The 18,104-nt window shown below is 34.9% G+C and overlaps 2 protein-coding genes across 5 annotated transcripts in view; one reads left to right on the top strand and one right to left on the bottom strand.

Moving 5' to 3' along the window:
* Pex13 (peroxisomal biogenesis factor 13) overlaps nt 1-5,263 on the bottom strand; it is a 34,073-nt gene extending 28,810 nt beyond the window's left edge. Inside the window, exon 1 of the mRNA XM_027934420.2 lies at nt 5,095-5,263. Coding sequence (XP_027790221.1) covers nt 5,095-5,186 — 92 coding nt within the window. The 5' untranslated portion in view covers nt 5,187-5,263. The remainder of the gene's footprint in view (nt 1-5,094) is intronic.
* An 83-nt stretch (nt 5,264-5,346) lies between these two features.
* Pus10 (pseudouridine synthase 10) overlaps nt 5,347-18,104 on the top strand; it is an 84,042-nt gene continuing 71,284 nt past the window's right edge. The window contains exons 1-5 of one of the 4 annotated variants that reach the window (XM_027934605.2): nt 5,496-5,710; nt 6,052-6,146; nt 9,062-9,199; nt 11,921-12,181; nt 13,418-13,504. In XM_027934605.2, coding sequence (XP_027790406.1) covers nt 9,074-9,199; nt 11,921-12,181; nt 13,418-13,504 — 474 coding nt within the window. In that variant the 5' untranslated portion in view covers nt 5,496-5,710; nt 6,052-6,146; nt 9,062-9,073. Of the gene's footprint in view, nt 5,433-5,495; nt 5,790-6,051; nt 6,147-9,061; nt 9,200-11,920; nt 12,182-13,417; nt 13,505-18,104 lie in introns of those variants that run through there. The other 3 variants (XM_071601605.1, XM_071601604.1, XM_071601603.1) reach the window with 3 other exon arrangements.

Genomic DNA, 18,104 nt, shown 5'->3' with positions numbered 1-18,104 from the left:
CATGAAGAGATTAAAAAAATCAAGAAATCAGGCCAACAAAAATCAACAAGAATAAAAATTCATTCAAGGAAAAACTAACAGTTCGGCAAAGATTCTAGATATGTTTAAAAATATCACAGAGATAAACACTGCAAGCAATATCATCTGTGAAAAAACTCATATGAATTAAAAGCATCTTAATAATGAAAAAAAATCTAAGACATGATATCCACAGCAACAGCAGCTATCTTGCAACTATGAAACAAGAAAAAAGTTTAGTTGCTATAAAAACAAAGTTGTAAGGAGTAGAGTAGAATTATAGAATTTGGGAATTTCACTTGAAGTAATGGTAGTCTAGGTAATTAGACTAACCCTACAACTGAAAAAAAGTAGAAAAGCTAGGAAAAAGAAAAATGTGTGTTTAAAGTGTTAGTGAACAGGCAGTGAGGAGTTTTAGAGTCAAGATCCACAAGAAAAGACCCAGAAAGAACAACATTTTGAGATGTTTCTCCAGGGACCAAGGCTAATTCAGGAAGATGGCTGATAGGATGAGAAACTGGGCAGTGTTAGATAGAATCCCTGGGTTAAGAGGATAAACTAGAGTTTAGAACTCTAAAAGAGGAGAGCTACAGTACTCTCACACTTCAGACTGGGACCTTAAAGGGCTATATGGTTGGAGTAAGGGTGAAAAGGCTAACAGAAAATAAACTAGCCTTGGTAAGAAAACCAGTTTCAAATCAGCTCAATCCTAATTGGATTAAATTAATTCTAGATTGCTAGTGACTAGCCATTCTGGTCAAAAATAAAAATCTCTGAAGGAAGATACTATTACTAGTCCTCCAATAACTTAAAACCATCTATATGTGATGTCCATCTCCCATTAAAAAATAATTGGGCCTACATTATGATAAAATCATGTTTTTTTTTTTTTTAGAAGAGAATTATCAGATAATACAAAGAGCTCTATAGGAGATCTAGAAAATGGAGTTATTAGAGACTTTAAACAACTGTTTAATAAAAAAACTGACAATATTGGGATTTTTCAGCAGAGAATAGAAACCATAAAGCCAGATCAAATGGATCTAAAACTAAACACCATATATACATACACACACACAACACTCCCCAAAACCAAACCTAACTCAAACAAAAAACCCCTCTGAAACATGAACTCAGTGACTAGCTTAATAGCCTACAAGGTATATAAAGAAATACAGGGTGTATATATATGTAATTTGATTTAAAGGAGTAAAGAGAGAATAGACAGAAGCAATATTTGAAGGGACAATGGGTGAAACTTCTCTCAAATTAATGAAAAATATCAAAGTCAGATTTAAGCGTCCCTATGAATACCACTCAGAATAATACAAAGAAAAACCATACCGAAACCCAATAAAGTATAATTGAAAACCCAAAACAGAAAAATCTTGAAAGCTGCCGGGGGTGGGGTGGGGGAGTTGGGTTCTTTTTAAAGGAGCAAGAAAAAGCAGACAGAAAAGAAGGAAGCCAGGAAAAGTTCAGTTCCCTTGGTGACAATGTTGAGACAGCAGATCTCTAGGCTTCTTGCTAACCAAACAGTAAATGTCTTTAATTGTTCAAAGCACAGTAAGATATTGTTACTTTTAGCAGAAACTATTTCTGATATAAGTGTCTAATGGGAGAATAAATGGGGGAAAAACTGTGCCTAAACAATATTTAAAGATATAACTTATGAGAATTTTCCTGAATTAAAGAAAAACATGAATAAGATTAAACACTGTAGAGGAGGAAAAAATATGTCTATATATTATTACCCAATACAGCATAATAATGTCAGAGTTAGCATATGAAATCTTAAAAGCTACAAAGGGGAAGATAATCTATCTATTAAAAAAAAGACAAATTAGGAATACATTTCTCAGGCTGTAAAATTCTGAAATGAAACTAGAGTAGTACAAAGAAACAATATTTCAATTTCACCTACAAACATATATACAAAAGTCTTAAAATAACAGAATTCAGGATTGCATATAAAACAACAACTAATCAGAATTCATCCAAAAATGCAAGATAATTCAGTTTTAGAAAGTAAGTACAGTAAGCAATATTTTTATATTTAAAAAATGCATATAATCTTAACCGATACAGAAAAGCATTCATAAAATTTAATACTCTTCATAATAAAAATCTGAGTGGGACTGGAGTTATGGCTCAGCGGTAGAGCGCTTGCCTCGCATGTGCAAGGCCCTGGGTTCGATCCTCAGCACCACATAAAAATAAATAAGTTATTGTGTACAAACTACAAAAAAAATATTTAAAAAAATCTGAGTAAGGTAGTGAGAATTTAGACAGGGATCTATCAAAAACAAAATGTAACCATTCCAATGGAAGTCAGTACCAATACAACAATGCTGGCTAACTCTTGGTTTAGCTGTAAATAACAGAATCATTTATACGGAATGAGACAATTTCAACCAAACCATTAAAACGAATTAAAGAGTTTGACATTATTCATATTTATACTGAAAAAATATCAAGCTGGGCTTGGTGATGCATGCCTATAATCCCTGTGACTTGAGAGGTTGAGGCAGGAGTATTGCAAGTTCAAGGCCAGCCTCAGCAACTTAGCAAGACCCTGTCTATATATTTATAAGATAAAATAAATAAAAATAAAAAGGGCTGAGGATGTAGCTTAGTGTAAAGTGCCCCTGGGTTCAATCCCCAATACCAAAAAAAGAAAAAAAATTTAGTACTCTGACACACCAGTTAATAACCAAATGGAAAGTATAAAAGAAAAGATCACATTACAACAGCAACATATATACACACATATAAAATCTAGGAATAAAATATAAGAGAAAGGGCATCATGGAGATCTTTATGACATTAATAAAGGCAAAAAAAAAAAAAAAAAGAACAAAATTCTCACCAACTGTACCTTACACACACAATAAAGGAGAGACTTATTTGATGTATAAATTCAAGAAAACTTCCAGTAAGTCTTTTCATGAAGATTAAGTGTAATTAAGGCAATTTTGAAGAACAGCAATGTGTGGAGCCTCTTGACATAAATACATATCAAAACTAGTTAGTTGCAGCCGGGCACACAGGTAGTCCCAGCTACTTGGGAGTCTGAGGAAGGAGAATGACTTAAGACCAGGAGCCTGGTGCATATGTGCATGTATGAAGCTCTAATTAGGACAGTGTAGTGCTAGCAAAAGAACAAATAGATCACTAGAACAAGTAAGATAGTTTCCCCCAAAGAACTACACAGTTTAGAAAACCTGGTATGAGACAGATGGCATTATAAACTAAGATGGAATATATCCAGTAAATAATGCTGGGGTGATTAGTTATGCACATAGGAAAAAAACAAAACAAAACAGATTTCGTACTTTACACTGATTTCTGTACATCAAAGCCAGTTCTAGGTGGATTAAAGATCAGAATGTGAAAATCAGAACGTTTCAAAGAAAATATAGAGAAAAGTTTCCTAATCTAGGTAGAAGTGGTTTATCTATGACAAAAACACAAACAATATGACAATTTGGGCTATATTAAAATTAAAAATCTGTACAAAAGTAAGCACAAATATAAAGACAAGCCACAGACTGAAAGATTAGCAAAACACAATGATGTACTCTCACAAACTGATAAACAAAGACAACAGAAAAAATAAAATGAAAAAATATTTTCATTTAAAAAAATATTACTGCTTATATGTTTTTAAGCTTTAGATGATAATATGTACACATATATATGAAATAAAATGAACCTAAGTACTAAAGTTTAAAAACATTTTTCGATACACTAAACACAAAATAGAGACAATAGTTACTATTGAAAAGAAGAATGGCATAGTTTATCTTTTATTTTTAAAAAATCTGGTAGGGCTGGGGTTGTGGTTGCGTGAAGCACCACATAAAATAAACAAATAAAATAAAGGTATTGTGTCCATCTACAACTAAAAAAATTTTTAAAAATCTGGCAAATATTAACACTTCTCAAGGCTGGGTGGTGAATACACAAGCATTACCTTACACCTGACCAGTCTTTGTGTTTTTTAAAACATTTCATATTAAAGAAAAAGGGGAAATCGTTAATTTTATATCAACAGAACCTTAACATGCAAAAATGAAAACTTTATCTTCCAACAAGCAGTCTAAATGAGAAAAAAGAATCACTCATTAAAAATATGGCAAAAGTGTTGACCTTACTTAACAGAAATAATTAAAGCTATTACTTGTTATGCATCTATCATTAGATATTGTATTCAAGCACTTTAGCGTGTAAATAAAAGATTACAAGATTTCAGAATAAACACATTTCAATACATTAGGGATTTGTATGAGTTAGGACAACCTACAAGAGTATACAGGAATCACGCCACTCGAATTAAGATGTCCATTTACCCAGCAGAAACAAAAATACGATCGTGAAACTTCTAATTCTGTATGTTTCAACTTTTTAAAAGTTGCAGACCGATTTGGTGTTAACTAAAAACAAAACAAAACAAAAACCTATAGGCCCTAGAAAAATACCTTTCTGTACAGAAAGGCCACTCCCAGACCATCCACAGATTTAGAATTCCTGCTTTAAAGTTCTGTCTCCAAATCTCAGTTCGAAACATTAGCTGAGTTATGCTGGAAAACAACGCCAAGTTGGATTCCAGTTGCGTAAAAGTGACCTTTTGGGCTTTCACCAACTTCTCCTGAGGTTGTAAATAGCTTTTCACTAATGACTTTTGCTCTCTATCGTTGCGGGGGCTGCGCAAACGCCGCTCTCAACTGCTACGGTACCAAAATCTGACGCTTTAAAGGGGGTCAAGCGGTATTGCCCCCGTCCTGCAAAAACAAAAAGGCAGGAAGCCGCCCCCTTTTCTTACAAGCTGTGGCACCCAGCGAGACGCCGAAGAGCTCTAGGAAAAAGGTTGCTGTCGGATAGGAAACAGCTGTCAGACCTCGAAACCCTCTCCGGAAGCGCCCCGGTCCTAACTCTACCCCTCCACCCTCCCAAAGTAGGAGGCCGGGAGAAGGCGGTGGGGAGGTATCTCCCCCTAATAACGGCCTCAACTGCCGCCAGCCCAGTCCTCGCTCCGGCCCACCAAGCTCGATCCCGAAAGAGTCCCACACTCACTGGAAAGTGGGGCCGGGTCCCGGTCCCGGCCCAGCTCCTGGAATTCGGCGGGTCTCCCAGGGTTTCGGGGGAGGGGGAGGCTGAGACGCCATCTCTCCGCCTCCGCTGGGCTCCCGCTCGGCACCGGGACTGTGCAGGCCCTGGTACACCAGCACCTCGAGCGTCAGGCATTATAGGCAGAAAGCCGAACTCTCTGCCCCGCCCACTCCTGCAAGTCAGGGCAGGCTCGTGGTACTTCGCCAGGTGCGACTAGAGGGCAGGCGGATACCACTAGATCATGGGAAGAAACACCATCTTTTTGTTTACCCTACAAAGAGTTTCTGTTCTAAAATTGAGGAGTAAGTGTTCATCGATATTTCTGGTAGCGGCTACACTGTTCTAGATGCAAAGTCCCACGAAAGCTTCTCTGGGACTGGACCTCTCCCGCTGGGTGTGAAGTCCCACGCACTTTTGCAGTAGTGAGGGAGGTAGGGTGTGAGGCTGTAAGCCAGCAGTGTTGCAGATTTCCCTATAAACAAACGGGGGAGAAGTTCACTCATTCCTCTCCAGAGAGGCCTGGTACTTTCGTTCTAAAGCTCTGGTTTCCTCGGGGAACAGAATTGCTAAAGCGCAATAGGTGCGTTGTCTTTAGTCTTCCCGGTTCCCTCTGAGGGCCGGAAGGGGTTAAATATTAGGCTCCAGGATCTTGGGAGAAGGTAAGGCTGGGAGGTCTGAGGTGAGGGGCTGCGGACCCGGTGCTAGAGAGGTGTCCCTAGAAGGGCTCGTTTCCCTACCGCTTGAGTGGCTTTATTGGGAAGGGTGAATGGAAGTTTCTTGGACCTGAGCGAAGAGGGTAAGGGCTTAGTTGGCCAAAACAGACTCCAGGACCGTGGGGGTGAAATTTCCAGTATCCCAAGTTAGAGTCCATAGCTGAGTTTGTCTGCTGCTCACTGAAGTCTTGAACACCTCCTTCCCTAGAAATCCGCATCCCCACACCACCGAGGAGTGACATTTGTGTGTATGGAAACTAATTTTAAAAGATCTCGTGGTGTAAGACAGGTGTGATCATTTTGGTAGGTTTTCTCATATCCTGTTCCTTCCCTCCTGTTCGGTAAAAGGTTTTTGTAATCGTCCAAGAGATGAGAAGAAAGTCTCTTTATTAAATTAGAGACTGGTCTGGTTATGGTTGGCTGGTGGAGAAGGGATTCTGACACGTGGGAGGCGGTTCTGTTGCAACTTGTTCCAGAGGGGTTTTATTCCCCCTTCCCCTTTCCCTGTAAAACAAATAGGTAAACAAAAAGCAAGAATCCTAACAACGGCAACTAATACTGGAAAACTTTCAGCGTGAGACGCTTTCTTCCGGGCTTGTTTTCAAAAATAATCTAATATAGCACAACTGGTTTCTTTTGAAATCCTATCATTTCATTATATTAAGAAGAAATAACCAAATTTAAGGCATATTTCCTTCTTTTAATGGGCTCGAGAAGTCGTTAGATATTGCTAGATGAGAATGTTGTTAAGAGGTTTGTAAATCATAGCTTAATTATTAACATATACTCGAGTTTTTTTCTTGAGCGTTTTTTAGACTTCAAATTATTCAGGACAGGAGGTTTTGTAATTCTAAACAGGTTTGGGAACTTCTAGAGCCAGGTGATCGTAATGTGTCATTTGCTGACAGCATGATACCTTTATTCTAAGTGAACTTATTGGAGAAATAACATTCAGTCTTTAAGCCAAAAGGAGAGAGAAAAAAATCTAAATGTAGCTATGTGAGTGCCCAAGAAAAGCTTCAGTAGGACGTGTCTTTATAAAGCACCTACTGAAGAAAGTGTATTTGTTTCTCTTTTTGAATTAATGGAAAAGAGGAGAAAAAAAATAATGGGTTAGACAGAAACAGTTTCTCTGTGAGGGTAGCCTGAGGGATGCACTTTAAATGTTTATATTCAGGCCCTCACAGAATCCCAGTCCCTTCTTAGCATCAAACAGACTCAGTGGGCTGGGGTAAGGGATTCTGATCCTTGTAAAGAATATTGATTTAACTACACAGTTTCTTTTTTAAAATTTTATTTTTATTTTTAGGTGGATACAATATCTTTATTTTGTTTGTTTTTATGTGGTGCTGAGGATTGAACCCAGTGCCTCGAACCCAGTGCCTCATACATGCGAGGCCAGTACTCTACCATTTGAGCCACGACCCCAGCCCCCACAGTTTCATTTTTTTAAGAGGCTGTTCTCCCCACATTTGAAGTACTTTCTTGAAAGTACCCTGGAGCTCAGATTTACTTAGGTAACCCTGAATAAGTATTTACCAGTCCTGATGTCTGAAAGTTTTCAATCATGTGTCCAGACAAGCCTGTCTTCTCGTCTTCTTCCTGAAAACTCACATATTCATGAGTTAGAACCTATGCAGAAGCAATATGTTTTTTGTAATGTGGCTGCTGAACTGCTTTTTATAGTGAAGAGATCTTCAGAATTATATAACTGTTTCCCTTGTTATTTTATGTTAAGAATCAACTTCTCTTGATTAGTAGCCACAAACATATAGAGACTTGTAAATAAGTAGTGAGTTTTAAAGGGTTGTAAAGCACACTAATTATAAGTCTTGTATCTCCATAGTATGTTGTTGGTAAGTACTTCATTCTCCTACATATTTTTATCAAGTTTATTTGAACTACAAAATTATACAAATCAAAAGGTTCTGTGGTCTTATCTAAATGACCGTAGTTATACCATTCCACATTGCCATAAATTCATTATATCATAAAATATCACTAGTTCATGGGCTGGGAATATAGCGCATTGGTAGAGCACTTGCATGGTATGTGCAAAGCCCTGCGTATGTGGATTGAATCCAGGGGTGCTTTACTACTGAGCTGCAATCTAGGTTCTTTTTATTATTATTTTGAGACAGTCTTGCTAAATTGCTGAGGCTGGCTTCAAACTTGGGATCTTCCTACCTCAGCCTCCCAAATCCCTGAGAGTACAGGTGTGTGTGACCATGCCCTGCTAACTAGTTCATCATTTTAAAAGTGATATAGACTGATTCACTAATCATATTTATTTTTACCAAACATACAGTGATTAGGTAATTTTGCATTTTTGGTACCCCTTGGAGGTTTTACTTATGGATGAAAGGAGGAATTTGTTTTCATTTTGCTGACCACTAGTTGACATTTAGCTGTTATAGCATCAAAATAAAGTTGATGTTTTTGGACATCCTGATCAATTTGTCTTAATACTTGATTGCTAAACTATCATTAAGGGTAGCCAAATATATATAATGTAGACTGATCTGAATTTTTTCTTAGCAAACTCATTTTTAATTTAAAAGTTTAATGAATTAGCTACTTTGTTCTCAAATAGTACTGAGTGGTACATGCCTGTAATCCCAGCGACTCAGGAGGCTGAGGCAAGAGGATCTAAAGTCAGAGGCTAGCCTTGGTAACTTGGTGATACCTTGTCTCAAAATAAAAAGAGTGGTGGTGGTGGGGCATGTAGCTCAGTGGTAGAGTGCTTGCCTAGCATGCACCAGGACCTGAGTTCAATCCCCAGAAGCATTAAAAAAAAAAAAAAAGGAAACAGTTATTCTTAGTTTTTTTTGATTGACTTACTTATAATGACACACTTTATCATAATCCAGAATGCTAACCCCAAATTTCTTGATAATTAGAAACATATTTGATCCTTTTTTTTTTTTTTTTTGCGTGGGGTCTTGCTATATTTCCCAGGCTGGCCTTGAACTCATGAACTCAACGGATCCTCCTTTTTCAGCCTTTACAGTAGCTGGGACTAGGCAAGAGCCATCACATTGGGCTTCTTGCCATCTTACAAATTTCCTTCAAGTTAGTATTTTAGAATTTACATATAATGAAAAGGGAGAGCATAAAACACATAAAAAATAGTTTTAATTTCTAAGGGTGATAGCATACTTGTCTGTGACAGTAAAATACTGAAACTGCTTGTTATTTTTTCTTTTCTTTCTTTCCAGTTATAATTAAGCATGTTTCCACTGACTGAGGAAAATAAGCTTGTGGCTCAGTTGTTGTTCGGTACTGGCACCTGTCCAAGATGTATCTTCAGATTCTGTGGCGTGGATTTTCATGCACCATACAAACATTCATATGAGGTATTTCCATTTTTTTTAAGATAAGAAAGATTTTCTGTATTTTAAAAGGAATGCCGATACCTTTGAGGGAAAGTATCCATAATTCTTCATTAAATAAAAATTTGCTAATAAAATAACGACTGATAATTATAATTTTGGACTTGTCATTACCTTAAAAATTAGTCTAGGATTTTTTTCTTAAGCAATTATAGGAATTTTTGTTCCCTAGGAATTGCTTCTTGAGTGATTATTTAACATTTAGTGTAGAGGGATCTTTGTGGAGGAATACTCTGGTACACTGAGTGTTTATGTACACCTTTCCTAAAAGTTATCTCAATATAATATCACAAAATATTGCTTCTCACCAGGTATTAGTAAGATGTGACATGAAAGGATTGTAGTTCAGACTTCTCTTAAGTGGAAGCATTTTTTTTTTTTTTGCCTTTTATCAATATTTCCAGTCATATTTCTAAATAGCTGAAATCTTATATTGCCTAACAAAGGGGATGCATTCTGAGAGATGTGACCTTAGGTGATTTTGTGCTTGTACAAATATTTAGAGTATACTCTTACAAACTAAGATGGCTATGATATCACTAGGCAACACAGTCTTCAGGGACAATCATTTGTATATGCAATCCTTTGTTGATGGAAACATTCTATGGTGTATGACTGTATTTGAACACTGTAGAAGTAAATGCTTGTTGTCATCATTATTCTATTAATTACAACAAAAGTAATGTGTAGAGATCTTTGACATTTATGGTAATAAGCAGAACTTTGTCATTTAATGGGATACTTTCACATAAAATATGTTTGTGAAATATGTTTGACGAATATATTTTGACATTCTTTTCAGAGATAGTAACAGTATGTGTGTAAATATACACACACACTCATATACATACATCCTCAGTTTCTTAAAATTTAAAAACCTGTCCAGCAATTAACAATCACCTTCATTTTTCTTCTATATTTGTTGTTCCTATTATTTTAGAAAATATAATGCTCATTATTCACTTAGCATTACTATATATCAAGTTCTTACGTAATCCCAGTAATAACTTATTAGGTAAGTACATACTATGATTGTCTCTATTTTCAGATGAAGAAACTGAGGCACAGAGAGGTTAAACAACCTGTCCAAAGTTACACAGCTATTAAGTGAGCAAGCTAGGATTTGAACAGTCTGTGTCAGAGTCCAAAGCCTAGGATTTGGAGCTAGAAGAAATGGATTTGAATCCCAGTTCCACTGCTTTCCAGCTTCACTTTACTCTTCTGTAAATGGGAATGATGATAACATCTACCTCACAGGATATTAAGGGACAATATCTAATAAAGTATGTGAAAAAACTTTGAAAACTGAAAGTGGCACATATTCTGTGATGATCAATATATATGCATATATTCATTTATATACAAGGTGACTGGTTTTGGGTAACCTTCTGTATACATTTTTTTCAGACACATTATACATGTCATAAGATTCACAATGTATATTATATGAAGATACCAAGTGTTGCCAACTTTTGCTCATATCATTTTATGTAAATATACAAAACATTTGAAAACTATTTTTAAGTGTTTTTAAATTTTGATTTGTTACATTCATAGGTATATAGGCCTGTGTACATATACATGTACTATGTTATGCTGACATTATAGATAGTAAGTAATAAACATTTTTGTGGGTCATAATATACTTATGTGTGCTGTGTATATGAGTATTTCCATGTTGAAACAGAATTAACTAATGTTGCAATGAAATCAATTAATTTGAAAGATTTTTCCCTTTAGAGTCAGTAGTGTAATCTGAATGAATTTCATAAAGATATTCTTCAACAACTAAATAATAAAACCTAATGAAGAAATAGTAAACATTCTCTGACTATTTCCATGAGTAGACTATCTGAAGTATGAGAATATTTTAAAAGGAATGCTAGTTTTTACATTCTAATACACGAAATTAAGCAAACCAGAATATAGAGAGAGTTTCTTTCAATTAATGTTTACGTATGGTTTGAAATTATGGTGCCTAATTTCAGCACTGCCAGCATCTCTGTCCTTTGTTAGTAAGTTGTCTCAAAATTGTTCTTCTTTTTTTTTTAATTAATAGACTTCTATGTCTAAATGATCAAATTTCATATTAAACAAATATTGTACTTGTGAGGTTTTCATGTTTGTGAGATTATGGAAGATGGAAACTCACTTTGTATTTTCTTCTTTTTATTTGAAGATGAAGTGTTGGGATTCAAACCTAGGGCCTTCTACATGCTGAGGAGGTACTCTACCACTCAGCTACATCCCCAGCTCTGTTTGTATTTTTATATAATATTAATAATTAGAATTCAAGTTTGTTTTTATTGAAATTAGGTAGTGAATACTCTTACAAGAAAGAACTACTGACCAAATTAGTAAATTTGTTAATGGAGCCTTTTTGCCTAAGATTTAGGGTTTTAGGTTATCTGATATATGGGACTCTTGATATTTACACATATAAATATATAAATTATATATAAGTTTTTCTTAAATTCCTTAGAAAGCCAATGCTGGTTAATAAAATAATTGCTTTAGAATTGATGTAAATCAACAGTGTACAATCTATGTACACTGCTATAATTTGATCTATATAACTTGATCTGCTATAATTTTCACTTACGTTTTCTTGCTTCATCTTATCCAGAACTCCTTAAGGACATCATAAAAGGGTCATTCCTTTATTTTATTTTATTAACTTTTCAGGAGTTGCTTAATGATATACAGAAATTTCTGAAAGCTGAAAAAGATGAATTAATTTTGGAAGTTCCAAACCCACCTCTCAAGAAAATTCGGCTTCAAGAACTGGAAGATGGGATTGATAATCCGAGTCAAAATGGGGAGAACAAGATCTCTGTTATTGAAGATGGGAGCATTGCTTCCCCAAACTCAAATTTAAATGTAAATGTATGCAATGTTTGCCTAGGAATTCTTCAAGAATTCTGTGAGAAAGAGTTCATTAAAAAGGTAAATGATTTGTTTCTTATTATAGGGATAATTATGTAGATTTTCAGTTTTAAGGCTTAGAATTCTTTTTTTTTTTTTGTAGTTGGTCACAATATCTTTATTTTATTTATTGTTATGTGGTGCTGAGGATTGAACCCAGCGCCTAGCACGTGCTAGGCGAGTGCTCTACGGCTGAGCCACAACCCCAGCCCCTAAGCTTAGAATTCTTGTATGGAAAGGAATGGTGCTGTTATTTTAACTTGTTTCACATGAATGAACCACTAAAATATTAAAAAAAAAATTTTTTTTTTGAAGAGCCTACTATACTTGCTGGTATAGGCCTGTAATCCCTTGTCTTTTGGGAGGCTGAGGCAGGAGAATTGCAAGTTCAAAGCCAGCCTCAGCAACTTAGCCAAGCCCTAAGCTACTTAGTGAGACCCTATCTCAAAATAATAAAAAGCTGAAAATGTGGCTCAGTGGGTAAGCATCCTGGGTTCAATCTCTGGTATTAAAATAGAAAAAGAAAAGCCTGCTATTCTGACATTCCTTTGCATCAACATATTTGAAAATTAATGGAATTTATATCCTTATTTTTCAGTCATTAGTGATATTCAATTGAAGAAAAATATAGCATTTTGTTTTCCTTTGCTTTTAACATAGTTCAGGAGTTGGAGAAAAGTTCTTTCTTAGTCATAGCTAACATTACCTAGAAAAAACAAGTGTTACAGCCTTGAAAATGATTAATTACTGGATGTGGTGTTGCCTTTTGTTTCTTGCTGTCAAGAGCACTATAGTTGGCTTTATTTTATTTGAAAATATTTAAAATTATGAGATGACCTAACAGAAAACTATTTTGACATTCATCGGATTGTTCTGCAGGCGTCACTCCTGGCTGTTTTGGTACTTTATGACACTTATCTTGAGGGTGATAGCAAATATTTAATTTCAGAAGGTTTATAAGAGTTCCCCACTCTGTGTGTGTGTGTGTGTGTGTGTGTGTGTGTGTGTGTGTGAGAGAGAGTGAGAGAGAGAGAGAGAGAGAGAGAGATGTATGTTTTTTTCTTTTGTGGTGCTAAGCATTTAACCAGGCCCTGGTGCATGCTAGGAAAGGTCCTCTACCACTCAACCTAAATCCCCAGCCCCAAAGTGTGAGTTTTGAAATTTTGCAGTGTCTTTTCCTAGACTAGAAATTCATGTTATGAAATTTAAAATTTTTAGCTATTCTTGGGAATTTACATAAATGTAATACTTTTTTAGGTGTGTCAAAAGGTTGAGGCCTCTGGATTTGAATTCACAAACTTGGTATTTTCAGTCTCCTTCCCACCACAGCTCTCTGTAAGAGAGGTAAGTTCTTTTTCATACATAATGCTACATGTAAAATGCATGCTAGGAATTTCTTAAAATAGGAATGTGAAAATATTCCTTACCCTATTATGTTTAACAAATTTTGTGTACTTCTTGAATGATTGAAAGATTTTATATTTGTTGAGTAGATAAATAAAAAAGAATTTATTGATTTAATTTAGTTTATTAATGCCAAGACTGCCTTTTTTTTTTTTAAAGCTGAGGATGGAACCCAGGGCCTTATGCATGCTAAGCACATGCTCTATCACAGAGCTACACCCACAGCCCCCTGTACTTTATATTTTTAAAGATCCTTATTCAAAAATAAATATTTATTGAGCATTAAGTTTGTGTGAGGCAAAATAGAGAAAGACATTTGACCCTGGACTCCAGAGATTCTTTAAGGTAGATATAAGAATGTTATAATATTCTTAGGGTAAGGGTCATTTCAATTATGATGAATTTTCTTATTCTCTGGAGTCTAAAAGTATAAAAAGGTAGCACCTTATATAGTCATTGATGAAAAGGAGAAAAATAGCTTCATATATAAACTTTTTTCTTTGTTAGCAAAAAACCTGTCTTTGTTAATACTATTAAATATTGTATAAAGATTTCTGTAATGAGTTTCTAAACATACCCATTTACATTTTTGAAGTGTCTTTCCCTAAGAATCCCAAAGTGTCACCAAAATATTACATCTTATACTATATCACTTTCTTTGAGCATGTTTGTTAGTCACAAAAAGGCCAAAGATTAAATTAAGACTTATTTAGGATGGATAGAATGATAAGAGCTGGGAAGTGAGAAAGAAGAGAATAATTTTAAGTAGTATATCTTGATGACAAGATAACTTAGCAAATGGAAGAACAAAGGGGTTGATGACGATTTCCTGAGGTTTATAAACAGAATTATTTTCTTGCCAGTCGTTTAAGTATTTCTCAGTGATAGACAACTCAGGTCCAGTTTTGGTAGAGAGAAACAGACTTCCAAAAGCAAAATGACTCACAAAAGTTGCAGTGTTTGCAGAACAAAAATAGGAATATGAAGTATATTTTCCATATGTGGTTATGTATTTTACTACAAAATATAAACTTCTTAAGGTTTATATTTGTACATTAAAATCATGGGTATCCATTTATCATTTGAACAATATTAATTTAATATTTATCAAATACTTGTGAGGTATTTATATTTCATATTAAAAATAGAAGATGATGCTGGCCTGGGGTTGTGGCTCAGCAGTAGAGTGCTTGCTTAGGGCATGAGATGCCCTGGGTTCAATCCTCAGCACCATATTAAAATAAAGGTATTGTGTCCAACTACAATTAAAAAAATAAATATTAAAAAAAATAAGAGATGCTGTCCTTAAAAAACAGAATTATTCTGCTTACTTTTTGTAACTGATTTTAGCCAATAAACTGTTTAGCAGAAACCTGACTATTCCATTTATTGGAGAATTAATATGTTTCTATAACTTTGTATGAAGTGTTTTCATTTCTGTTACTAGGTAACATTTTATCTATTCGTTTAAGAATAACCATTATTTCGAAGTATAAGGCTTTAAATGCAATGTACTCTTTGTGTCTCATATTTCTTCAGAAAATTATGTTTCATGGTTCATTTTTGAATTTTCTTTTATTATTATATGTTGTTACTGGATTTTTTGGGTTGTATCGGGGATTAAACTCAGGGGCACTCAACCCCTGAGCTATATCCCAGGCCCTATTTTGTATTTTATTTAGAGACAGGGTCTCACTAGCTTTGAACTCTCGATCCTCCTGCCTTAGCCTCCTGAGCCGCTGGAATTATGGGCATGCACCACCTGGCCTGGCTGTTATTTTCTTTTCTTGCCATCTTTTATACTTCTTTGGAGTTCAGATATGCTGTGCAAGCCAGACTTAAAATAAATTACTCTTTAAAATATATATTTTTTGAGTACTGGGAATTGAACTCAGGTGCACTCGGCCACTGAGCCCCATCCCAGCCCTATTTTGTATTTTTATTTAGAGACAGGATCTCACTGAGCTGCTAAGCACCTTGCTTTTACTGAGACTGGCTTTAAACTTTCAATCTTCCTGCCCCAGTATCCTGAGCTCCTGGGATTACAGGCTTGCGTCACTGCTCCCGGCTTTTTAATATTTTTTATTAAAAATAAAAATTTAATTTATATTTAATTTATATAAAATTATAAAATTATATATAAAATTTATATTTAATTTTTTACATATCCCAATTTAATTATTCATGTCCTCAGAATAGTCTTGCATTTTGAATATAAATTCTGTGACTTCTTTATTCTATATTATGGCTTTGAGCTTAGATCTTTTAAATATTTTAACTTAGAACTTGCTTGTTTTATATAGAATAAACATGTCAATATACATGAAATTGATTGGTGCGGTTATCTCATCATTCAGTGTGGAATATACAATTGAGTCAATTTAAAGATTTGATTTTTTCCATTTCTAAGAACTAAATTATGATCACTGATATATTGATTTGAAAGCAAAAATTTTATCAATATGGTAGTATTTGTTTTATTTCTGCTTACAGAAGGACCAAGGAAAGGAGTGACCTCAAGTAAAATATTTTTTTAAATTTTTTTTTTAAGTGAGAGTGAGAGAGAGAGAATTTTTTTAATATTTATTTATTTTTTTTTTTTAGTTTTTGGCAGACACAACATCTTTGTATGTGGTGCTGAGGATCGAACCCGGGCCGCACGCATGCCAGGCGAGCGCGCCACTGCTTGAGCCACATCCCCAGCCCCAAGTAAAATATTTTTAAAATATAAAACTCTTAACAATCCTATTTCTGATTATAAGCCATAGTTTTTATTTATCTTCATTTAAACATTAATTTAAAAGTTTAAGGAAAAAGACAGCAGTTAGTGTAATTATCATTATTTTTTCACTGAGTTTGGAAGAATATGGAAGGAGATTTAGAGTACATCTCCTCAAAGTGTTTTCTCAGGAATAAGCGATGTGGTCAGGACAGCTTTAAACTGAAAACTGCTTAAGAGGAGAAAAACAAGCAAATAATTTGATGAAACACTATAAGACAGCAAGTAAGCCATGGTAAGCAAAATAAACAGAGGCAGTATTTAGAGGTCACAGAATACAACAGTGTGGAAAGTATCCGGACCTTATGCTTAGTGTCTCCAAAGTTTATAATGGCACACAAAATTTAAATGATAAAGTTGAAATTATAATGGAGAAAAGCAGATATCTCATGACTGTCATGGTAACTTTCTGGGTTTGAGCTAACCTTTTGAATGTGACAGTGGAAGGATAAGTCTTTATAAGGCCCATATTTGTGAGAAGGAAAGCTGTAATATATGATATGGCAAGAAGTTATATACCTACGTTAAGATGTATGATGAGAGTGAAATGTTGCTGAACATTATCAAATGGAGATTAAAAGGAGAGAGAAACAAGGATGAGTAGAGGAGTGGATTTCCTTAAAATCCCTCTTTCCGCTGTGTGCACACCTGTAATCCTAGTGGTTCAGGAGGCTGAGGTAGGAGGATTGAGAGTTCAAAGCCAGCCTCAGCAAAAGCAAAGCATTTAACAACTTGGTGAGACCCTGTCTCTAAAGAAAATACAAAATAGGGCTAGAGATGTGGCTCAGTTGTTGAGTGCCATTGAGATCAATTCCCAGCACCCCTTCCCCCAATAAATTCTCTCTTTCCTTGTTGGGATAGAATCGAGAGGGAAATAATTTTTATCTATAAGGAATTATACAGAAACTATTCTGTAGAGATATATGTTAAGTTTTTTGAACTCCAAAATCCTATGTAGAAAAAAATGTATAATTTTTTTTGTTACCTTGTGTACTCATGGTTGATTTCCCTAAACTTCTACACCATAGCACAACACAAAAATTACTATAGAATGAATGTCACAGACTTATGCTAATATTAGGCTAAATTCACATTTGTGGGAAAAGAGCATTCCATTAAGTCCTTAAATGCTTTAGAGACTTAATTCTTACTAGTTAAATCCAGTAGAGGGCAATATTGTACTATCAGTTTGGTTTATTGGCCTTTCATGGGTAGCCTGTGGGAAATATTTTGCTCAGACTAATGACTTTAAATGGATGTACTGTCTTTTAGATGTTGCTTATATGAAACACCCTGCTTCTCAGTATGCAATATGATATGGTTGAAGTTTTAGTTGTCAAATCCAAACTTTTCTTCTTTCATTTATTATAATTTTATATATCCATGTTTTGCACTAAGTACTACAAATTATACAAAGTCCTAGAAAAGTAGCTAAAAATATAAATAGTATCATTTCTGTTGTAACTTTTTTAAAAAAATATTTATTTTTTAGAAGTAATTGGACACAATACCTTTATTTTATTTATTTTTTATGTGATGCTGAGGATCGAACCCAGGGCCTTGCACGTGTAGACGAGTGCTCTACTGCTGAGCCACAACCCCAACCCTTGTGGTAACATTTTTTACTTAAGAAATTATCTTTAAAATTTCTGACGAATGAGTACTCAAAAAACTTGGATTAAATCTGTAGGTTCTTAACCAGTTTGGGATCATTGATCTCATTTAGAATCTGAAGAAAGTGATGAATTTGCTTGTCCTAAG

The sequence above is a fragment of the Marmota flaviventris genome, chromosome 14 (assembly GCF_047511675.1).
Source record: "Marmota flaviventris isolate mMarFla1 chromosome 14, mMarFla1.hap1, whole genome shotgun sequence".
Lineage (NCBI taxonomy): Eukaryota > Metazoa > Chordata > Mammalia > Rodentia > Sciuridae > Marmota > Marmota flaviventris.
This window is presented reverse-complemented; position numbering and strand designations above follow the sequence as displayed.